General features: G+C 38.3%; 1 protein-coding gene across 1 annotated transcript in view; it reads right to left on the bottom strand.

The window, feature by feature from the left end:
* Positions 1 to 26,050, bottom strand: part of NAV2 (neuron navigator 2) — a 96,011-nt gene that overhangs the window by 65,179 nt on the left and 4,782 nt on the right. Inside the window, 1 exon segment of the mRNA XM_010190272.1 lies at positions 18,023 to 18,145. Coding sequence (XP_010188574.1) covers positions 18,023 to 18,145 — 123 coding nt within the window.

The following is a 26,050-nucleotide window of genomic DNA, read 5'->3' on the forward strand; positions in this document are numbered from 1 at the left end:
GACTTTTCTAGCTCCAAGGCAGTCCCAAGGCAAGTCATCAGCAAAATTTCACTCAACTTGAAGAGTAGGGATTTCGGCCCTGAAAAGACTGTGCATACACAGAAAAGCCAAACATGGAATAAGATTAATTATTTGAAATAAGATTAATGATTATCGCACTGATAATGCATCAGGAAAACAGCGTAAGACAGACTTTGCATCTAACTAGTAGGAATTTCTTTTCACTGATCAACAGTTAAAAAAACCCACAGCTTCCTCTGACAAGGTGGCATGCCTGATGGAGAAGAAAAGACTACTTATGTATGTACAATATATGATTAAAAAAATGTTTTATAACATTTTATACTTCCTTAAAAGATTGTTTAAAAAATGCCAGTAGCCAACATGAAGCACTTGTGTTGACACAAGTGTGAGGCATACTTTTCACTTTACCCACTTCAAATGAACAAGCACATTTGAGTGAATAAACACAAACGGCTACTTTCTAGTGGCAGTGGGGAAAGAAAAAGGCAGGCAACTGGAGGTAATCCAATAAAAACGGAAGATGCTGAGCAGCGATGAAGCTTGCATATTATTATCCAAGAGGAATTCCAAATAAACACTGAATCCAGAGGTTATACTTGGATGAACCAAACATTTGTTTCTAAATTTAAACACATTACCAAGTCTCTAACTCGTTGCAAGAGAAATGTTATCAACATATTTACCACATACACATGTATATGCTTTTGTTATCTGTTTTCTGTGCTAATTTTTTCCAGATAACAAATAATAAAATCAAACAAATATATATATAACAGGGCAAATAGCTTGTTAGTAAGAACAGTATATACAAAATGGAAAATCTGACCTTAAAATGCAAACAGTTAATGTAGTGAAACACAAGAATGAAGTATCATTCCCATTGTTTTAAATGCAGTTTTCTTTGCGCCCTTCTCTAAGCCATAAAAATCAGGCCTCTTTTCAAAGAATATAACACTGCCAACCACAGTTTTTAACACACATGCCATTGACCAAGGAGAAAAATTAAATTCTTCCAATCTAAGCTGCTGAATAGATTAACAGTTTTTATTGTAAGACTTTCTTGTCTTCTGCAGCCATTAAGATTTTCAGCTTGATCCCAAACATATGAAGTTATAAAAATAGTGCAGCTGGCATGGTTGCTTTCTTTTCAGGACTCTGAAAAAATGCTTTGGGATGAATATGACAGTTGTCTATATAAGATTTACAGTTTGTTTTCTGAGCTTTCTAACATAATGTCTTTGTCAACAAGCAATATGGTAGGGAACACAAACATCAGATATGAAAGAAGCTGTACAACTCCATAATCTAGGAGCAATATTCTTTATGGCCAATAAGGCAGAAAACAGCTCAGAAAGAGATAAAATTTGAATTACAGGCTCTGTTTCAGCCAGCAGGACCAGGGGACTGTGTCGGAGGATGCATTCAGGCCCAAGAAGAATATTACAGGTGTAATATTTAGAGAACTGAGATACTGCTGGTTGAATAAGCAGCTCTCTGAGTACTTGCAGTATGGTTTTGAAACATCCTGTAAAACTTGATTTACCCCCAACAAAATACTAAAATCATTACTGCTTAATCAATAGCAGGCATTAACCATCTCATTACAGTCATTAACCATCTCATGCCATCCAATCACAACTTGCCCACGTGAACTTTATTTAGCCCTAATAAAATTGTAGCTGTAGATCATCTGAGAAGACTAATGGTCCTCAAGATTAGAGTAATGCAGCATGCACTTCAGGTAGCTAACATATCAGGTTTATGGAAGCTTGACTGGAGGAAATTTCAGCTGGTAGACTTTCTCTTATCAAAAGGTCAACATTTTAGCTGCAACGTCACTAAAGTGAAAATTTATTTTACATTGCTCAAAAATTATTCACTTAGAGAGAAAACACTCATCTCCTTGCACACACAGAAGCCCTCCAAGGGTGAAATGTTCTGCTTTTATTCCATCACAAGGACAACAGGACAGTTGACATGTTGTTTATACTCTGCAGTGTACCAATTCACCAATGCTCCTAAACAGAGGTGACTCTGCTAGCTCAATGCTACCCAAATCTCTGTCCTTTCACAGATGCTCAGCAGAAGCTACAGAATCACAGAACGTTAGGGATTGGAAGGGACCTCAAAAGCTCATCCAGTCCAATCCCCCTGCCGGAGCGGGAACATCCAAATGAGGTTACACAGGAAGGCGTCCAGGCGGGTTTTGAATGTCTGCAGAGAAGGAGACTCCACAACCTCTCTGGGCAGCCTGTTCCAGTGCTCTGTCACCTTCACTGAGAAGAAGTTTCTTCTCAAATTCAAGTGGAACCTCCTGTGTTCCAGCTTGTGTCCGTTACCCCTTGTCCTATCATTGTTTGTCACCGAGAAGAGCCTGGCTCCATCCTCGTGACACTCACCCTTTAAATATTTATAAACATGAATGAGGTCTCCCCTCAGTCTCCTCTTCTGCAAACTAAAGAGACCCAGCTCCCTCAGAATAACAGTAGTGACCATGAGCTTACCGGTGAGGGACATGAGGTTCCCTCCCCACAGAAAGCTACTTGGAGCAGAGTTTGCAACTAGTACATGACTGAGCAAATCCAGCTATGGTTTCCATACCGGGGATGAAGGTCAGTGTAGACACTGTAGCCTACTGAAATTACAGTACAGAAGAGTGTGGGGCTTGGGAAGGAGAGGATCTGCAGAAGGAACAGCAAAGTTTAATGGGTGCATAACTGGATTGGTGTAACAACACTTCTGGGTGCTCAGCTGTGGCTGTGACAGCATGGCATAAAGACTGCAGCGAGTGTGTAACTAGCCAGAGGCTGCCTGCATGCACCTCCACTCAAGCTTGTGCAGGTGGTGAACTACAGATGGGTGCATCACCCCCTCGCTGCTTCCTGCAGGCTGGTGAGGAAAACAGAAGCTGCAGAATAGCTTCACCCATGCTGAGTGAACTTCAGTGAGCATCACCTCTTCAAAAAGATTAAACCCACTACTTTTTCTCTGGAAGAGCAAATCCTTTTAATTGCTACAGATACTATGATAACTATAAAACATGCAGAGTGAGCAGCAATGGGTCGTGGGAACACCAATGCCAGTAACAACTGGATATTGATGTGGTGAGCTTTTGCATTTAACAGTTCTTTTCTTTTGAAACTGAACTACTAATTCCAAACATCTGTGCCTTATAGGGCCCAAGTTATCTGATATCCCATATTGTTATCTGATACCTGAAAAATTAATCTGGTAATAACTTGTAAATCATATTCTTACAGTTTCCTATCAGGTAAATATTTCTATTATAGACCTTATGAACTATGTCAAATATTTAGTCTGGAATGTCAGATAACAGCACTTTGATATTTTCCCAAGATACTATGGTTTTGGTTCTTTTTTTTTTAATGTCACTGTAAGTAACAAGCTGAAAGCAGAGCTCAGTGGTGTCAAAATACTATTAGAAAAAATCAGTACAGCTATAAATACAGAAGGCATAGCTACACGGTGTTATGAAACACGGTTCAGGGATTCCTGAACTGGTGCTGCATTATGCTTTACAGATGCACATCTGAAGATACTAAAGCAGGTCTGGATGCAATGCTGATTCAGCACGGCACAACCTCAGCTGTCACATCATTACATTTTTACAGGGCGTCCTTCATTTCTGCCACCAGGCACTCTCATCCTCTGGACCAATTTCTACTCATCTTACTCGGTTAAGTCAGTAGGTCAGGAGAACAAGTGGGAACTTTCAGTTAGACATAAGGAAATGAGACATGCTAGGCATCCAGAAGATGTGCGGAAAAGGAGGGAAGAGAAGAAAGAATAAGCAGAGCTGCCCTTCAGACCCAGCTCACCAAAGGTCCAGTCTTCCTAATGGTCAGAAATACTATGGGCATAAGATACAAAGCACTGATCTAATACAAACACTGCTCTGATTCATGTGTTCAAAACTTTCTAGAGGGGTAGCTCTGCCCACGCTATTCTGCCTCTCCACAGAGCCTGGTCTCACCTGTCCTCCCCCAGGTGTCATGAAGTCACTATAACACTACTACACTTTGTGCTCTGGTATAAAGGCACAGCAATATACACAAACATACACTCAGTAATTAGCCAACACAGGGTTAATTATCACACATCATTGCATTATCATGCCCTCATGCACCCTTTTGTTTCATTTTATTTTCATTATCATCAGGTGGAACAACAGATGTTGTCAGTGCCAGAGGTGACACTAATCCTGGTCTTCTTCCATAAACTCTCTGGTATGCATAGTTATCTTCAGGGCGTATCTAGCTCGGTATGCGGCTGCTCGTTATTAGCTAGTTATTTGCACTCAAAACCTTTGCAATATTCATTAACGCAATGCATCATTTTACAAATGAAAATGCTAAGGACAAAACCCAAGATGTGCATTTCATTGGCTATGTGCACAGTGTAATTAACATGCATATGATCTGTATGCAAATCATGTTATTGAAAATAGTGACTATTAGCATAACAAGTGCTTATTATTTATTGAGATGCAACTCAAGCAGGCATCCTGCTGGGGTCTAACATCCTTCCTTTAAACAGCACCATCTTTTCTTTCTTCATTTACACATTCTTCTCTCCTCCTGATGATTAACAGAAAACAGGGAGACTCCCTTCTGTGCCTTTGTTTAAAGGGGGAAATCCTGTGTGTTTAATTGCTCTCAAGCATCTGATCCAGTTCAAAGCTCAGCAGAGCCTCTCCTCTGGTGCTACATTCACCTCCGCCCCCCAGCTTCACCGAACTGTAGACTGTTTAAATGATATGTTAATATATGCAACTTCATCTACATTATCTCTCTCTAATTCTTAACCGATAACAAGTTAAAAGCAGTTAGGCTTATTTTTCTGTCTTTTTTTTTTTAAAGGAGAAATTGGGAAAGTGCTAGAAAACAAAAGCTCAACCAGGGAAAGCCATAAACCTTTTCAATGTTGCACCACTCTTCTTATTTCTTACTTCAGGTGAATTTAACATTTTAACCATTCCAGCTATGAATTACAACAGAAAAGCAGAATTTTACTTGCCGGATGACTTTTGGCAGCCCTGCCTGCCGAGAGGCCTGTACCACTGATGCCGACACTGCTTCCTCTCTCCACTCCCTACGCTGCAGAAGTCCCGAGGTTCCAGGGCCTCTGCAGGGCTCTTGAACCTTTCCGAGCATTTCTGTAAGAGCAAAAACTTGCAGAACTGTTCCTTGCCCAGCAATTCCTTCCCCAGCCCCAGCCCTGCTGGGTTTTAGGCCACATATTTGTTCTCTCTGAGGCTACACCCTCTGCTTCAGAGATGGATGTGTTACAGTTATGAAATAATTATCGGGGGGAATGTTTTCAATTATTTATAATTTTGCCAAAATTGAGCTGTTTGACCTGAAGTTTTCCAAGCTGCATGCCAACCTAAGGATGGACTTTGGTCTCTGTTAAAAACAGCCCAACAATTTCTGAGTACTGGTAGAAAATATCCATGATTTTACTATTAAGTTGTATCCACCTTCCCTGAGAAACCTTGTCTTGCAAGGTAAATTTTTTTTTTTTTCTGGTGGACCCTGGAGAACAAGGACAATAATTCAAGAAGGGAAGCTGAGACTGTATGTGGAGAGTAAGTGGAAAAAAATAAAAGGAAAACAAATTTAGAGGGAAACTCCTAAGTCCAAGGCTGGGACTTGCTGCACAAAACCAACACAACTGGGCCTGATAAGGAAAAAATCAGGTGTGGGACAAATTGGAAGGGAAATATCACACTTAAAATTGTCTGCAAATATACATTTCGATATACTCTGTCATTATAGATTTTTTTTTTCCTTTTTATGACTCTTATTTGACCACAGGAGACAGATCTGCTGCAGAGGTAGATCGCTGCTCTACTGTGATGACGGCTGCTACTTGGGGAACCCCTGCCTGCTTGCCACAACAGATGACTATACACAACCCCCATTTTCTGTTAATGCAATTTTTCATATGCATTACATATATAGGCGCAACTTGGTCGCTATCACTCATTTTTTCGTTGAGATCTTGAGAACTTTGTAGGCCAAACACACCACCTTTACACCACAGTGGTGACACAAAAGCAGCTTAGAAGCAGTAACTGGAATCTAGTTGGAAATTAATTTTGTTAAAAAGAGGTTTTACGGCACTTTCTCCCTCCTCTGCTTTGGCAAACATGAAATACTACAACTCTCAAACTACCAGTTCTGCTACTGCTACAGCATTGTTTTAGAGATGGTTTGGAATGTTTTGATTAAATATCATTAAATATCCTGTCGGTTTATAAAAAAAAAAAAGAAACATTTCACAACAGTAAGCCGACTCCCTTGGACTCTTTGTTAATTTTCATAGTTTAATCATCCACGGAGGGAATGTGGAAGTTCAAGGATTTCAACCTTAATTCTTTCCATCCTACTTCTGGTGATGCCACAATTACCAAGAGTCCTATTAATACCTTTCAGTATCTTGTGTTGATATTATTTCCAGCAAATAATTTAGCAGGAGAGACACAGAGAGAGAAATATCCTTAAAGAAACGACCCAAACAGAGGAGGCCAAGATGGAGATCTCTGCTTTGGTCAGGCACAGCAGAGACCTCAACTTGATTTTTCACATTAGAACCTTAATCACTGCATCACTACTCTGTAAAGGAAAAACAAGAACAAAAGCCAAAACCTTCTTTTCTTTTTTTATCCCAGTGCAATAATTAAATGAAAAGAATTATAAACCAGCCTCTCATCTGTCTGTCCTACTTCAACACTGGCAGAATATGGCTATCTTGTTAAGGCTGAGCTGTGAAATGGTGTCTCACTTTGCTATCAGAGACTTAACATAAACTAGTACTGATAAGGACAGCTCTATTTCAGTTAAATCCTCTGGAATTAAGGAGTGGTCACTGGATATCTTTGTTTAGAACTTTAATGAAGTGAACCGCACAAGGGATAATAGGATGAAAAGATAAAAATCACTGGATGTATCCTCCCCCAAAAAACTAGGACGCCCTCCCACCGCCCAGATTACAAGTTAGATTAATGCAAACATTCATATTTTGCATCATAACAGGCACATCTAACAAACTACAAGGAAAGTCCTGGCCTTTACTATTAATGAAATAAACAAAGAGTCATCTGGAAAACCCCTCATTGGTTATTCACACCACTTTAATGTGTGATTCTGCTTTGGTTCGTATAGATTTTTAAAGACACAAGGGCAGACTTCCCAGAGACTAGTTTACAGGTCAGTTAGTGCCAGAGCAGTTTTCTTTATAATCACTCCATGTTTTCCTTGTCTCCCTTGAATCCATTCTACTGAAGTTATAGCTATAATTCACTGCTATTCCTGAAAATGTCCAAAGAAAGTTTTGTTCTCCTTCTGTGATCTCACCCAGCCTTGCTAAGCCAAGTCATAAGTTATCTTTGGCTCTCATTTACTTTCTGAATTAATCCTTTGTTCCTAAATGATTTGATAACATATACATTGCCATAATCAACTTAACTGCACTGCCATGTACTGCAAGCTCCCTCATTCCAGTGGTGTTAAAATCTAAATGTGAAATCAAGGATTGATGTCATTAAATAAGAGGAGAATGTATCATAAGTGGACAGCAACTTAAAGATTCAAATATGTTTCATGGACAAAGTTGGGTTGCAGTAATTTGTTGAGGACAAAGGTAGACACAATGAAAGCTCACCATTGAAAGCACAATGCATTGCTTGGAAAGAGGTAAATGGCTGCAAGGGAAACAATTTGGTGGCACAGAGGGGATGATGTAGGAAAGGTAAAATAACTGGGTCAAGTATGACAAGAATTGTGGTGGTGGAGAGAAGGGAGAACATACTGTATCTCTCACAGGAAAGTGATTATTTCATCAGTCACATGTTTAGCTCATTACAGCTAACATAAAGACAGCCCATAGAAACATGGTGAGAGAAGGAAACGGAACATTGTTAAATAGATAAATGGTCAGAAGCTGTTGCAGAAAGGGATCCAATCTCTAAGTCACAGCATGGAAGACACCTCTGCCCTCTGGATGTTGGTGCTGGAGGCCAAACCATCAGCATTCTTTGGCCAAAAGGAATGACAAACAAATTCAGATTTCCATGTGGCGTGTTTGCTCTTAATTAACCAAAAAATGGCTTACTGGTTATTGTTAAAAGCCAACAAAAAATTTCACAGGAATTAGAGCACAGAACTCATATCCTGACTTCAGTTCAAAATCAGTCTTCTGATTTCAGAAAATTTCTCTTTCTTTTGCATGCATATTTAAGACATTAGATATGTATAATTACAGATTTCTTCCCATTACCTGATCCATCTTATGAGCCTTTTGGTTCAGAAATGCTCTCAAAGCACAGATGGATAAATTCTCCATCTAGAAGTAGATAGAGTATACACACAATCCCAAAATACATATTAAGTAGAATATAAGGCTTTCCTGGCTGAACATAACCTCTGTGAACTTCAGTTGACACAGGATACTCATGTTTCTTTCCCACAGGCTCATGTTAGTGATTCTTCCTTCTGGTTTTCTCTCTCCTCTTTTTCCATAGAGATATACAGTTGTCTACAAATACATCTCTAGCTATGTCCTGATAATATTCTGATAATCCCTTCTGCATTCAGAACAGTTCTAGTTTTGCAAATGCAACATTTTCAGTCATCTCTGAAAATAAAAATTAAATCATTGCATAAAAATGCAAATTAAACATAAAACTATGCATGCACATATCAGATAGCATCAAATAACATCAGTAGTTTCAAAGAGATGTTTAAGGCATTAAGTCATGTTAGGAAGAGTATTTCTAGCTGCAAGTTTCATAACAAGAATAAATCAATCTTGACAATGAACATGAAAGAAGGAATAAAACCTTTTTGAACACTCAAGGTGGTTTGCTCATTTCCCCCATACCAAAACGAATGAATTAGTTGATATATATGAAAATTAACTTAACTAACAACTTAATCAAAGAAGATAAACTTTAAAGTTAAAATTAGATTAAAAAGATAAAAATATTACTTGGGGCTGATGAGAGCACATGGTAACTCCACTGTAGCTGCTGAGTTGAGTCTTTGTTGGTTAAGAAACAACAACAAAAAAATCATAGTTAAAAAGAGTTGACCTCAGCGCTTGGACTTTGCTCAGGCACTAATCAGACTTCCAATGTTTAGAGCTGATCCTCTGGCTACTTATTGACCATATATACCTGGGCACACATAAACATAGCCTCTAGCCATGTGGTAGTTACTCAGGCTCCCTGTGCTAACTCTGCACACAAGTTTTGCACTGTTCCAATGCTGCTTATGTCAAATTAATTAGTCTGAAATTGCAGTAATCAGTGTTAATAAAATTAGGTGTTTTATTTTTAGTAAGAATGTAAAAAACTTTCACTAATAAAAACAAATTACATACATTCTTATTATACTGCTGTACCAGCACAATGTAGCTCCAAGTGTTTCCACTGTAGAGTATGCAATTATTTATCCTGGCCAAATGTATATTTAACTGCATATACTTAAGCAACATAAGACAATCATTTGAAAGCCTTAATGCCTATTTGTATAATAGCAGAGCATTTTTAAGCCTTGTGGAGCTGTGTTAACACTGGGCCGTTTAAGCCTCAGGATGTTGGCTCTCAACTCAGAAAGATCAGGAGCAAAGTGACTACTTGTTCTGTGGAGCCTCAACTTCACTGTGAATTCTATTAGCTGTCATAAAAAGGTCGCAAAGTCACCTTATCATACTGCTGGAAAATCCCTATACTATGAGGAAGCTAAGGAATAGAGAAGAGCAGAACAGGACTTACAGATAAGGACAGTATAGACCCCCAGTATGCAATAACTTGTTGGTCACGAAGGAAGTTATGACACAAAGGAATGGCCTGATATAAATGCAGTAGCTCCAAGAATCCTAGGGCAGCAAAAATATAGTGATGCACTTTCCCCCCTGCCACTTCATTCCCTCAGCACCCCTACTGCAAAATGCAGCACAGCTGCACTTCACAGCTGTAAAGTCCTTCCAGCAGGGCCAGATGTTCATTCTATACGGTCCATATGTCCTGATTTCTGCACCTTTGTCTGTGTAGACATACATGGGAAATGAGATATTCCCTTCTTTATGACAACCCAGTTACAGTTGATAGATAAGGTCTACGGTTGGTAGATACAACTTCTCCCACTGCACTGCAGATGTGGATGAGTATTGGATAGACAGGGCTCTAAATACCATTCAACTTTAAAGAGAGTAGTTAGCTGTCCAAATTAGGAGTCTCATTTCCCTGCATAGGCAATGGATCAAAGCATCTGGATATCTTGAATTCCTTGGAGGCTTCTCACTGTGATATAGAGGGTGTCCCCTCACCCCCTCTCCAGTACCATGTTTGAAAGCTCTTCACTGGAGGGTACAAGACTGAGAATAAATGACTGAACATTCAATAAACATAATCAATACAGTAAAGAAAAAGATACAAAAAAACTCCAGCACAACTCAGAAGAGCATGCAGGAAGACATGTGCATCTTACATTTGGACTCAGAATTATGATAACATTTTCCAAACAATACAATTACAGGCAACATTCAGCCACTAAACAGAAAGCTGGCTACTGACAATTACATTTCTATTAACATGTAAGCTAATAGCAATAGAATATTACTGTAATCACAAGAGAACATATAGCTGTAGAACAGAAGTGAAAAAACTTACTGAAAAAATTAATTAAATGTACAATTATGGAAAACTCTGAAGTCCCAACAAACTATCTAAAAACGGCAGACAAAGACGAAAGGGAGAATCTTAAGGTTTTCTGGTAATGAGACATTTAGTAATACATACAATATTTTAAATCATCATCTGTCTTGAAATTTACTTTACAGCCACAATAAGCTTCCACACTTGTTTAACAGCCCCAGACTGAGATTCTTCTTTTGGAGTCTGACAGCTGTCTGCTATTGGTATTATCTATTCAATCTCCAAATCCCAAACTCAGAGGTTACTGGTGTAGGTCAGTTGTGAGACTATGTTGACTCTCTTGCCATTCGACATGGAAAACCAAATAACAAAGTCTGCACTATGTCGGCAAGCATTTCACATTCTTTGGTTTGTCATGCAAAGCACAAAGACCCTGATACAGTTCAAAATGGTCTTTGTATCTACAATCTTGTTTACCCTTAGAATACAAGCTTAATTTCCCACATGCCTGAAGTGTTTTAAAAGCTACTCCATACAACAGAAAAGACACTGCTAATCTCTGGCAATGGAACCAGAAATATTAAGGGTTTCAGAACAGCCTCCGAATAAGCAGTCAGATCAACTTTATACTTACACACATAAAGCGGGTGTGTAAGAAAGGAAATGTCACTTCAGGAAAATCTAGTTCCAGTGGTGTAGGATGATGTTTTTGCCATCTGTAGAGGCAAATTATTTAGCTGCTTAAATTAGGCAGTTTTTCCTGTTTCCACAAAATCAGTATTTCTGGAAAAGGTAAGCTCGCTTCACCTCTACACACGTCGCAGTGCAACTTTCTAGGGGAAGTGACAAACTTTCAACTGCAGAATATATGGGCAAAAAGAAAATCCTAACTTGGTCATCCTAAATTGCTCCCTTGAGGCACCTGCCACCTTCCATTAGCTTTGTAGGGAACTTCAGCTCTTGACTTAAGCATTTTAATTAGATGCTAGAGGAAATACCCCTTAAAATATAAAGGAATGCAGAATCAGAATCACAGCACTAAAAGGAGCATGACACGATGAAAAAAGTTTCAACAAGAAATGCAGATCCTAAAGCCTAGATACAGCCTATGTCTACATCTAGGCAAAAGAGCAATTCTGAAGAAGGGCTTTAAAACTATAGTGACAGTCAAGCATGTAAAAATTGCCTTATCTACTAATTTTGGAGGGAACAGCTTGCAATTGCAGGGTGTTTTGTTTGGTCAGTTGGTTTGTTTTTAGCATTGACTGGTAGAGCTCTACCTCCTCATTGGAAGAAAGTTCTTGAAAAAGGCAAAGAACTGCTCTCAACTGCTTTGTCAGCCTGAGAGGCGACCACAACAGGTATTAGTTAAAAGGGAAGAACGCGATAATTCTTGGATGCACATAGGTCTTAACTGCAGTAAAATCTGGGGGGCAGTTGAGGTTTCTTATTTGCCATGGATACATGTAAAAGGGACTCTCCCATAGGAAAACAAATTGCATTTGTACAAAAAGTCAATTAAGTAACAGGCACAAAACTGCTTCAGCACCAAAAACCCCTCATCAATCATACATCCACTATTGCTATATGATGTGATAATGTAGAGCCTAGACAGAAACACATTTTTAAACAAATACAATCTCTATTGAAAAATGATCTACTTCTTTAAGTTGTCCCCTCCTCAGAACTCTTTTTAGCCTTTAAACAGCCCCAAACTTCACTAAGTTGATTGCTGGATGCAAATTCTTTGCTGACCATCATGCAATGACTAAAATTAGACCAAGCCTGAGAAACAAACAAAAACTTTCCAACTATCTCCATTACATCATGCCTCTCTAAACAGAGCTGACACTATCACCAAACTCTACATAAATACTCCCCAGAATGCAGTGTACTTCACTCAGTGCCCCATATGTATCCCTAACAGTATGTGAATAGGAAAAAAATGAATTAATTCACATGCAAGCCACAAAGTTGAGAAGAACCTTGTTACCCAAGGGAGGCAATTCTCACACAGGCACTTCATCTCTGACCTCTTCCTTCTTAGCTTCAAGGGAGGTCTATAAAGCATCTTCAAAGAAGAAACCAGAGTATTAAAATAATAACTCTGCTGGATATTAAAACCCATAGACTCAGTAAAGAGAAAGCCTTGACAGCCTGTAATAATTTGCTCCCTCTCCCCAGTTAACCCGTCCATGTTACACAGGTGTTATCCATCTCTCTCTTCCCTACAGCACACAAACACTGTATCATGCCTTTCATTTTAAAAATCTTTCTCTGCTTCTTAGGTATTGTCTGATTTTAAGAGTTAGTCTAAACTACTAATATATCCTGGTAAATTTAGACCAACTGTTCTTCAACTTGTATTTAGTAATGAAATTTTTTGATTCTCTTTAAGACCTGAAGAAAAGCTTATGTGCCCAGAAGTTTGTCGTCTTTAGCCCACTGAAACGGATCTGCCAAAAGACATTGCTTCTCTTGACTAACGCTGCCTTGTTTGAAAGTAGAACATCCTTTTTTCCTTTTGGTACTGCTAATTTCAGCCCTCAGGTATAGCTGCTGTACCTTTGCTTTCAACTACTATTTGTTGCTTCACTTTGCAATTACTTTATGTAACCGAAAACCACTTTAGATTACTGCTTGTAAAAAGATTCCTTGGAAAATAAAACTATATGGTATTGTGATTTTAATCAGCAGATTCCAAGGCCATAAACTTCAAAGAATCTTTGCAATGTGAATTTCCCTGTTTCTGAGACTCAGTTTTCAAGATAAATGTGGAATCTTTCAAAGACACAGAGATAGCTATCTGTAGGTACCAAGGTACAACTTGCATATTTAGAAGCAGTAGTATTTTTTCTAGCTTAGTGATAGAATCCAAACAGATGGTCAAGCAGAGCAGAGAATCTGTTAGGCATGAATAATCTCATCAGTCCTCTGACTCTGCTGTTAAGCAACTATACACGGGTATATATCTACAAATTGCAGTGACTCACAGCACAGATACAGTGAGCAATGAATGCTTGGGTATTTGTACCTTCCTTAAAACAATTTTTGGACTTTTAAATTATTTACTAGAAAACTATGCCTTTTTTAGTATATAGGATCTTTATATAGAGGTGTTCCACTGCCCTAACAGAAAAAACAGGAAACACAGAATTTATGAATTATTTTAATCGTAACAACTGAATGCAAGTATCATTGCAGGGGCTTTCCAGAGGTGACGGAACTGTGAACTGATGGTGTGCAGTCTTCCTGGTGGAGTGGTAACAGCTTGGCAGCATCTTTCTTAGCTTAGATCTCCTGAGGTCTGCAGATTACTTCAGTGGATATAGTTACTTGCTCTCCTGACAAAAAGAACATCCTCCCTCCACAAACCGATTCACAAAAAATACCAGATGAATCTCCCTGTAAGTTCATTTACTGTGAATCTCCCTAAACACTTAAGTCAACACTCTGGAGAGTGCATTGCAGGAGCAGGAGATGTTGTGAGCGAAGGAGATGATGGGAATTCCACTGCCATTACAATGCAGGAATATCTGTTCCTATGTATTTTTACAACAGTTGGGTCCATCTGAAGGTTAAGATATAACCCAGTCGTGTTTTAAAATTTTAAGATAAAGACTATTCCAGACACATTTTCTCTGTTTTGTTTTGGTTTTGTTTTTTTTTTCCTTTTCTTATGCATCACGCTACCATTGATAGAGTAGCAAAGCTGTGATGAGATGGGTAGTAATGGGATAGTATTCTTAACAGATATTCTCCTCATCTGCAAAGTCAGGACTTGCAAACACCTTCATTTAATTTTAGGTGCACTGTCTCAGTTAAGAGTAAAAACGGAAAAAACAAGCTTATGACTTAAAACTGCCTTATCCTACTATAAAACTCAATAAAGAATATCTTTAAAAAATTCCCTCTTTTCTTTCTTATATTGTAACATTTTTCCATTGTCTACAATAAAGTACCACCTAAAACCAAGAAAAGTTGATGCAGCTTCTTATGTGATACCCATCAGCACCATGTCTGTAATTCTGTTTTTGGTGGAATTTGCCTCTTTCCAAAAGCAGTGACATCTCCTCTCTCTGCTTTTCAGAGCAGGCCAACGTTGCCCCCAACCTGATGACTTGTTTCAACTTGTTTTTCAGCTCTTCTGAAGTGCAATCCAGGTTCCCATGGTCATGAAGTCAATCCAACAATCTCCCTCCAGCACTGAACACTAGCCTATCTTTTCAGTAATCTCATCAATGTAACAGGTTTCAAGAAATTAAATTGCAGTTACTGAATTTAAACATACTCCAGTTAAAGTGTTTTATTCCACGAATGAATGTCACAAATCCTTCTAAGAGTTAAATAGAATATGGTCTCGTTTTTAACTGTCAGCATGACAAGACTGTCATTGTAGTTATCATAGATCAGGACCATGATACAGAAACAGTCTTGAAGAGCATGCACAACACCCGAGCTGTGTTTTACCTACAGTCCAGCAATGCTGTAGCTGTTGGAACTAGCAAGACAACGTAATCTGCTGTCTGGTGAGACAGGTCCTTATACTCAGAAGCTGGGAAGACCTTTTTATGTCTTACACTCTTACGAAAAGACATGTAATCCACACAACTTCAAATTAAATTGTAAAAGTGACATAATCCAAGTCAATCATGCTTGGAAGTAGTTATTTAAGCACTTAATCACTGGAGATTTTTAAAAAAAGTTATACAGACATTTCCCTAATAACAGCATTAAAGTAACTCTTGACAGGCTCACATCCATTAATATAGTCTCCTGTCCTATTCACGAGGATATGATAAATCAGCACAGGTCAGAATTATCTTCTCTAAATAACAGGTTATACAAGTAAGCAATTATAGAAAGATTTTCTCGAATCTAAGTTTCAAATTTCTTCCCTCTTATCTATATGTATTCATAAATGCAAGTTACATATATGGAAGTAAGGGCAGAATTTAGTCCCAGATCAAGCAGTTGCACCTGACAATGTGAAATCACTTAAGTAACCAGATGGTACACACCAAGTCCATATGTATACAGAAGAGACAAAACCATTGGTGGCTCATTTGCAACATTTAAAAAAAAATCACAAATTAAATAAAAAGGCATTTTAATGCCCTTTTTCTTCAAAAAAGCCTTTGTTCTATGCACACACAAATTGTCTTGACGTGAATAAATAAGCTCAGCTGTGTTGTGCCATGATTCCATTAACCTTGCAATCAAGCATTAAATTAAATTGCCTTGTTTGGATTTCCCTGCTGCAGGGGAAAACACACCTTCTAAGGTCTGTGTTTTATGTTACCAGAGCCAAGGAGTAAAAGCTGCACAACTAAACTTCTAAAATTAGTAAGACAAGAAACTAAACAAGCAAGCATATTGCAAAAATTCCTCTGATATCTTTTTAATAATTAACCTTATACTCAAAGGTTCATACCCTTTCACACTCATTCTCCCATGCATTCAATTAACATCTGCTTTGAACAAGTTAAACTTAATCCTCGTAAGTTTTCTAGGTGTACCAATAAAGCAGCTCAGAACTCCTGCTTGCTGCCTCCATTCATGGAGTGAAGAAAGCGATTCATGACTGCACCGTTTAATTCACCTACTTTTCCTTATGCCAATTTTCACCCTGGAAAACTGCTGCTCAAACCAAGATTAGTTTTTTGTTTAAACTGCACATCATGATCACCCGGCAACCAAAGAGAAGATATTTTTAAATCACTGCCCTGTTGACAGAAAACTCTGATCTCATGCATAAGGTGAGTAAGCTTACATTCTAAATAGAAAAGACTAAATCAAAATAACACATAATAACGTCACCAAATCTGGGACCAAGGGTAATTTTTCTGTGTTCCCACATTGCAGCTAAATTGCCAGCCATACAGAATCACAGAGCCTTTACTGTGTGTACCCCCTCCATGTGAACCGAAAGAATGATTTTCAAAGCTGAAACAACTGACATAAACAAGAGATTGTATTTCACTGTATCACAATCCCATTCTAAGTGGAATATATTTAAAAACACACAAATAATCTCTCTCATCGAACGTATGTAATTAGTCCTGATATGTGGTGTCTTCAGGGAAGGAGCTTAGCAAATATAATGTGAGAAAAAGTGTTGCAAACACAGAAAATATAGGCGTGGGGAAGGAATCAATGATGAGGAATGTATCGCTAGCTCTCCAGAAGGCTGTTACTTAAACAATATTATAATTTATGTTAGACCAATTCTGTATTGTAAACAGAGAGCTCCTGTTACTGCAGCAGTGTTCAGAAGCCACAGCAACAGATGAGGATGATACTTGATAGGTCTGCAGTTTCATCACCAGATGGCAATGCCTTCACTCATGGTCAACCAGGAGTGAGTGCTGTTGGCCAAGTAGGGGTTTCAAGTTTACAACTGGCAAGCATATGTTGACTTAGTACTTGAAACCGAGCTGAGATTCTCTGAGAGGTTTCAGTTCTTTTGATTAGGTTCACCATCCTGCTCTTTACTAATATCAAGAGAACACCAAAGCTAATTTAGTATGGCTTTCTTTGAATACAAGGCTGGATTCTTCATCATTTGTACTGCCTTAGTAACCCATGTATCACTATCAAGAAAGTATCAGTCATATCAAACCCAGTCAACTGCATTATGTCCCAGAAAAGACATATCGCTAACAAAATGAGAAAAAACTTTTAGTTCAGAAATTGGTTCAAACCTGTAACTCAAAATCCATGTTTTATACTCATGGGCTCCTCACAGAAGAAAAAGGATACCGTTCACTTACTACATCAACACTAACATTCATCACGCTTTGGGTTTGCAAGGTAAAGAAGTTATAAGCTGTTGCCATTAAAAGCAAAAGTATTTAACCCATTAATCTAAATTCTAAAAGAATATAGGTCTCATTACTGTCCATCTCCCCAGCTTCCTTTATGATCCCACTCCCATAAATTATGGATTTTTAGTCCCTTAATTCTTGATCTTTGGCCCTGATGGTTCACAGTGGACTTGGAAGAATCAGTAGAAATGAGAAAAGACTTAGGGCCTTTTTCTTTCAAACACTATTAAAATAAAACTTTTACATTTTCTGGTGTTGCGTGCTGCCCACAAAAACCCAGATGAGATTTCAGCATTCGGGAGACATGAAGTCAGTATTTATCCCGACACCTCTGTGAACACATAACCTAAAATACCCTGGAGAAGCTTATATCCACAAATTCAGTATCTTAATTCCCAAAACTGTTTAATCTTAGCGATCCAATATGCATTAGATACAGTGTGAATCAAATGCACGATTACATGTGAGCATTTGCTGGATGAGACCTTACCTGTCAGCATCTCCGAGTCCCAGTGAAGTATTACGCTGCATCGTCTCCCGCACTGCAGCCATGCCATCGGGCAGCCGGTTTAGCCTTCGAGTGTAGAGGCCCAGACCACCATCGGTCATATACCTTTAAAACAGCAAAACAAAATGGCATGTTTATTAAAACAATAAAACTTTTAGATATTATTGTAGCTCCTATCTTCAGCATGTTTTCAACTGCATATTGCAATTTCCTCACTTCTAAGTTAAGAATATTATTTGGAATAAGAAACAAGGCAAACTTTATTCTTGATCAGATTAGAGATATTTTTTGCCTCTCATTGTTCTCCATTACATCTTGCACTCTCATCAATAAGAACTGAATTTCAGTATAACTGACAAAGGAAGAATATTTAACTTTTATGAAGGATGCCTAGATGGAAATAATTTAATATTTGTGAATGCTATCATTAATGATCCCTTCCTGTCCACAAAATGCGTAGTTAATACCATCCTGAACTATTTTGTGAGGGCTAAAACAACACAATGGAAGCCTCAACCCTTTTAAGAGCTAACTGCAAAAATCACAGTGAATTCATCCTAAATTAGTCAGTGATCCATGAACAACGAGCATCCCAAGATTTATTGTGAGAAATCAAAGTTGCACCATGAGTTAAAAGTTTTTCTCAACCTTGTTTTGGCTCCTACATTGTACTCTGTTTGCAACTGTGACCTAGAGACATCTGTATTTAAAAAGCGTTACTATTCTTAGATATTAAGAAGTGCCAGGGGTGTATGTGATACTTCGCAAATTGCTAATATAACAACTTTCTTACTTTCTAGTTTAGACAAATGAAAAATTAATCTTAAACTGAACAGAGATGACACATGGTGGACAAGAATAGATAGATGATGTTGATCACCAGGAACAATTCCTCACAACAATGCATGCTGTGTCATCCAGCATTTTTTCAGAAGTCTGTACCAATGCAGACAGCAGTAACCATCAAGTAATATAACTTCAGGTTGTGGTGGTAATCAAGAAAAGAAAGTTTTAAAAACCATACCAACTACCTAGTATTTTTGGATACAGTTATATGCGAGCTAGCTTTAAACTACAAACACTTTCCCATTCACCTCTCAGGACACTGGCATGGTGTGAGCTCTGTGTTACCACCACCAGTTTGTCACCCCAGGTACATCTACAGGAGCAGCACTGACAATTGTGTAAACACGCTATAAAGATTTTCACACACCTGGGACTGAAATAACTCAACCCTAGTAATACGGCTGCTGCCTCTGGCATACCATCAGACACGTAACATACCTCACTGAGTTAGGAGTTGATAGGATTGTATCTTCTCAATCCTTTAGGTACTCTTAGCAAATCAACAGTCCACAGAATAACACCCAGATACACAGGACACCTTCCTTATCACGCCCCAGAGCTTTTTCCCTAACAGTGAGACACTCTCAACCACAGCCAGAAAGGACAGATGCTCCTAGCTGCAGCCAGCAATGCCTCTGCAGGTGAGATGTTACTGCAACAGATGTACTTTACCCAATTCAGATTCAATTACTGCTTTTATAAAAACAGAATGGTAAAGAGTCAAGAAGCCTTGCACAATCTGCTGGTTAGTATTTCAGTTAGATGTATAAATCTGTATGGGGCCTTCCTAGGAGCAACCAAGGAGTTTCTCAGGGGAGTCTACTAAAGAGGTTGCTAAGCCACCCAAGTCAGACACAAAAGTATTCTCTGTTCAGCAAAACCGCGGGGACATGATTCTCCAAACTCGTAAACAAAGACACTAAAAAGCAAGAGGAACAGTTGCACTGTAACTCGTGTGAAATTAGCCTTAGGTCTTGCATTCTAACTTGTGTTTCACATATATATATATAAATATTTTGTTGTGGAAGAGTATTGTTTTTCCTTAAGCTACTCATGAAAGAAAGGGAAAGAAAAGTGGAGCTTAAGACCAAACTGTTTTACAAACATGCAAACAGCATTTAGCAAAAACATCTAACGTAAATACACTAATTGGTTTATTGCAGATACTTGTCTGCACACAAAGGGTGTTTCTGCACTAATACCCGTTGTACACATACTGGAAAATGCAGCTTTTGGCTTTGCTGTCAGATTCCTGGCATATGACTAGCCCTTTGATAAAAATGATCAACTACAGTTGAAATATATTGTTCTCCATATTCATTACCCAGAAAACATGAAATGAAATGTATTACTCGTAAGAGTTAGCCATGCTGAAACCAATGGAAAGCCTCTTTAACTAGCATCAGCAGATTCCATCCTCTATGCAGAAGCTCTGCAACCTGATAGATTGGAATAATTCTGCAGCTGTATCAAACTGAAAACTAATAGTTGGATTTTCAGTAGTTTTAAGCACTCATAAATCTTACACAAGGCAATGGAAGCTGGATGCTTTTGGTATTTTTGACAACTAGATTGTAAGTTCTTCTAACCAAGACCCTGTAAAAAAGCACAGACATAGCTGATGACTTTTACCCACTATACCAACAGGGCAAGTTTCTTACATGCCAGAACAACACAAGATAAGATTTTTGTATTTTGAAACAGGTCTGTGTAATCAAAGACTGAAAACTTTATATCTTATTTTCATTACACACAGTGTCTGCTACCCAGGAATTTTTAATTCCAAAAATATGCCAAAAGCAACAATGCCTAAAGTCCTGCATGCAACAGTGAGGTGAAAGAAGGATGGGAGATACTATCTTCAACATTATTACTGCTGCAGGTTTTTGCTTTATGACAACAGAGGATACCATGACAGTATATTTTCTAAAAACAATCTTGTAAGGCTTTGCTCAAGGAGGAATAAAACCAGGAAATATTATCCTGCATGTGTGTACTTCTAGCAGTACTCAACACTATCTGAATTTATTGCCCTATTATACATCTACACAGTGGAATGCCAGTATACAGGCCTCTCCTATACAATGACCCACTGCAGTCCAAACAATTTATTAGCCCAGTTATCAATTAGGTATAATTTCTTTGACTTTTCTTATTAAAAACCATGACAAATTTGTACTAGCTGCCTTGCTAGATTCATGAATCCTAAGAACTCTGCAAGCATATTCAGTGGAAACCCAAATGTTTTGACGTTTTTCTACCTGCCCCAAAATAAGAAAAAGATTAAATACATGATCTAGGAAAAGGCATGGTATCCAGACTGTGATGTTTATACAGATGGGTAAATTCTACATGTTCAAAAAATTTACTAGCTCAGATGCTTTAGGGATAGTACCAACAGCCAATGGAGAATGACTACATTTAATGAAGTAGAATATAATACTACTTAATGAATTGACAGGGAGACGGTGATGAGTCTCTAATATTTTCAGGAATTAATGCTTAATACTCATCTCCATAGTTTCACTCGTCATCAGCAAGGAAATAAAATTAACTAAACTTCTTTGAACATGAAAAGACTCAGGTTAAACAAGAGCAGTATTATGCACTTTTAACACACAACTGGAACTTACAGCCCACTTTCTAGGTGACTTCTTTTTCTATAAGAAGGTGGCTCTCCGCCCTGTATTACAGGTATAAAGCAATTTGCTTTCGAGTTCCCTGGACAACCTTTAAGCCTCTCTTTTCTTTAGCCAAATACACCCTTAATGTGCCTCTGAAATTTTGAATGCCATAATAAGTCCTTCCAAGTGCAATATTTTTAGGGTATTTCTGATGCTGAAGTGATTTATTTCCTTTTCCTGAAAGGCACGTTGAGGAAACAGGAACGAGTTATGCCAGGGATCAGTAAAATCTGGCAGTCTGAGTCACTTGACTTCTGTCCACACTCCCTACTTACCCATGTATGCAGCCAGCCAACAGCACACCTACTTTTATGGTCTGACAACTCTACCACTTCATATATATTCATTTCACTCCTTAACATATGAATATGAATTTTCCAGTTTTGAAAATAGGTAGCCAAGGGACAGGCATTCTTCACTTAAGCATTAGGAAGAGAAGGAGGAGCAGGTAAGACAGCAGCACTCAACAGACCAGGCAAGCCTACCCTGATCTGCTCAGCATCACACAGCTCCATAATCCCAAACCCATAAGCAGGAAAGCAGCAACGTGCCCCAAAACAGGAGCTGACTCTGGCAGCCCAGGTGCTCCTGCCTTCCTCTTGGTGCTTTTAATTCAAGATTAGTTTAGAAACAGCTGCCCAGGATCCTCCTGGCAGAAGATATGCCCAGCAACCCAAGTGCTTGAAACTTGAAACAAAAAGCTTGTAGGAATTACAGCTATTGGATTATTCCATGCAGCAACATCAGCTTTGACACTCAAAAGTGTTCCCTTTTAGCTGCAGCAGTAACATTGTTATTCTTAATGTTTATTCTTTAAATGTTTATTTTCACCAGGCTTCATCTGCCTCATCATTACAGTCATTTAAACAAGATCAAGAGGCTTAATAAGCACTAAGTATAAAAGGAGTCTAACTTTGCCAGTCGCTAAAACCACCAATAGAAGAAAATTATACACTGCTATTTCTGAAATATGATAAATGTGATCAAAATGATCCTGGTATTGCAACCAGGAATCTGTTAAAAATGTGGCTTAAAAAGAAATGTTAGCCCAACAGCAGGATGATGACAACCTCAAACTTCTCAGGTTAGTATGAATTTGGTCTGCATTTTCCATCTTGACATTGGAATTTGATGTTTCTCTGTGTTTTCCCTCAAGTCCTTCCATCCATTATTCTTGCCTGACCACTCCATTATAATGCCCACCACATCAGCACAGTATTTCCTCTCTCTAACCAAAGGGTTGAACATATACACTGTCTATAAGCCTGTGTCTTTTTAAATTACCTTCTTTGATCCACGCGAAATTCAACATAGGCATTCAGGAACAGGATTAGGTCCTGAGCTTTCAGGTTGGAACTGCTAATACAATGCCCAAGTCCCTAACACTAGATCAAATTTTACCTTTCAGGTTCATCAAAGCACAAACTATTGCTCATTTCTTTTAAAATTTAATTTTATATTTTAGGCAGTCTATAATTTATAAATTAATAGACTTTTACTAATAATCAGTAACTCTTTTACTAATAATCAGTAACTATTTGCAATTAACAAATGAATGAACTATGAGTTGTTTTGAAGATGTTCAAAGACAAGCATGGAGTAAACCAGAAAAAAACAATGAATGACTTGCCGTCTCAAAAATCCTAATCACTGCTGGGAAGGAGATACCTGTTCCACTAACAGGGAAGATGGGAAAGATGAGATTATGCAAAATTTAATAAGTGTATTTTAGTTTCATAGTTTACTTGGAGAAACCTGTAAAGTACTAACAACATGAATGGTAGCTGCTTATTCACACTGTCCAATCCAGTCTAGCAAAACAAGTTCACCCTCATTCACCACTTAGTCCTCAGACCTTTTTCGGGGGGAGTGGGGAAGAAAAAGAAAAAAACAAAGAAATCTAGAGAAAGTTTTGGCTTCTGTGAAATCAATACTTTTCTATTTGGAGAGGTAGTAAGACTGCCTGGCACACAAGTTATTCAGCAGCCATCAGATAACAATTTTTGGGCACTGCTGCCCCGGGCTACATTTATTTCTACATGTCTTCCCAGGTGGGTCTCCCTTTCAAGAAGTCTGCAGGCTTGTTACTACAAACCTTGCATTTGCCAAGGGAAGGAATCCCAAGGACAGTGTAGTCTGTAAAGGACTTGGGTGGCTGCTGCCACTAAATGTCAATTCTCATACAAGACCCTACATCTGTTCCCTCCAGGACACTGGCTTCTTGTCGAGCTTCTGAATTAACCAGTTTCCTGTGGAATTAGGAGTCTTAGATGTAAGAGAAACTGTGCATATATGAGAGAAGAATATTAGGGTGAAAGAAAGCATCTCTCACATCGGTCCATCCATTCCTGTTTCAGAGGAGACTCTTCTAGTAGACGATCCTCTTTCCAACACTCACTCAGCCGGTCTGCCAAATGCACCTTAAGCTTAAATTCACCTTCCTCTCAAGGAAGAGGCTTGCTCCACCGTAATTTTAAAAACTCTTTTACAAATCTAGTCAGTCCTTTCAAGATGACAACACAGATTAGACTCTGAAAAGCATCCACTGAAGGTAACTGGACTTTCAAAAGCTGGAGTTAGTAAAATAAGACTATATCGATATATATTTTTATATTAAATATAAGTATTGTATTTACTGTATTTTTACGTAATTCTTGCTTGCCTCAATTTCTCCCCCTTTAGGCAGTTAATGAGAAGAAAGGACAGGTTAAAATTCTATTTGATCTTCTTCATCTATCTTGGAGTTGAATGGCCCTTCAGAAATTAATAGAGCACTGTATCTTGAAGGAGAACTCTGGCTATGGCAATGAGAAACTTCAATGCCAATATTAACTATTAATAGCCCCCAAAGCAGGCTTCAAAGAAGTCACCTGAATAAAATATCTGCAAGAAGATAGCAAGACCTTAGAAGACTCTTGGGAACAGACTAAGACAGACCCTCTCCAGATTTCACAGAGGAATTAGGGCAGTGTCTCTTCAATGACTTTGCTAGGAGAAGTGAGGGCTTCATTAGATCATTAGAACTTAATTAGGATTAGAAGAGTTTTTCCCCTTGTAACCAAATGACCAGTAAAAGCTTGATTATTTTAAAGATGCAAAACTTGCTTAACTTTCAGGTGTGCAAATACCACTTTGGACCTCAGTGAAACATGGGTAGTAACTACTTAAGAGAGGACAACAATCACACCCACCAGGCTGCCAGCCTGGAGCAAGCTGAGGATCCACCAGAATCAGGCATCTGTTAAATGGAGTTTTACATATAACAGTTTCTATTTAAATGCCTAAATTCTTCTCAGAATCTATTTCAAAGAAAATTTTAGAAATAAACTATAGAATAAGCAATCCATTTTGCTATTTCTTCTTTGATTTAGTTAGGGAGAGGAATGAGGTGTGACCAAAGAGAAGTACTAAGGGAGTGCTGCTTCTCCACAGGTTCTCAGCAGGGTCAAGCAGCAGAGGAAGAGTTACTCCACGGAGACTTTTGACTCACTTATGCCTACTCCTTTTCTGCAGATGAGCCACATCGACAAAGTGTGTGTGACTGTATCTCCCTCTACTGGCTAGCCCCAGGGTGGGACCATATTTTGTCCTTTAGAAGTTGTATTTCTGCTGAAATTACAAAAACCTGTTGGCACTGAAGCAGCTGCTCAAACACTGCTGAGGTGTTTGTTACAGGAACAAGCCCAGATTGGGATAGTGGCTATTAAACAGGTATTTTGGTAGTCATTGACAGTAGGGCAGTATGTACAAGTAAGCAAAAAATACAACTTCTGAGTTTGTTTTACTGACAAACACTACATATGACCTAATGGAGCCCCTTCTTAGCAGTATAGTGAATAAAAGGCTTGATTCCAGCTGATCTCTAAGTTATGACTTATAGGCCTACACTTCCACTGCTGAATCCTATACTGCAAGAAAAGCTCTATGAGAGCATGTTATCTGAGATACCATTTGTGATAAATGATCAAACACGTATTGATGAAGCTTACATAAGAACTATTCTTGAACTGAGCGCAATATTTAAGAATATTTAAAATAAAACACAACATCAATAATATTGAAAATGTTTATGTAATATTCTAGTCATGTCTCCTGTAAAGATCTTTAAGTACAGTTCTTGGAATAAGAATATTATTTTGATTTAAACACTGCCATAATTTTTTCTTTTCATTCTCACAGCACCAGGACATCTATGACTTTAAAACAAAAGCTAGTTCTGAAGCAGTTTCAACACAGTTTACTAAGAATGAAGAAGAAAATGCTAAAATGAAGAAGAAAAATAAAACAAACCTCCAAATTTTTCTCAGTTACATTGAAGTGTAATGGACATATAAGGAAGGCAGTTTTACCCATCCACTGTATTTAGGTGAGATCTTATAACTAAAATCATACCATTTAAAGTGCAACGTCAAGTAAAATGACTAACTCAAAGTGTAGAGAAAAAATACAGTGATAATCACTATGGCAAAATATAGGTCAG

This window comes from Mesitornis unicolor, unplaced genomic scaffold (genome assembly GCF_000695765.1).
Source record: "Mesitornis unicolor isolate BGI_N332 unplaced genomic scaffold, ASM69576v1 scaffold42748, whole genome shotgun sequence".
In the NCBI taxonomy this organism is placed as follows: domain Eukaryota; kingdom Metazoa; phylum Chordata; class Aves; order Mesitornithiformes; family Mesitornithidae; genus Mesitornis; species Mesitornis unicolor.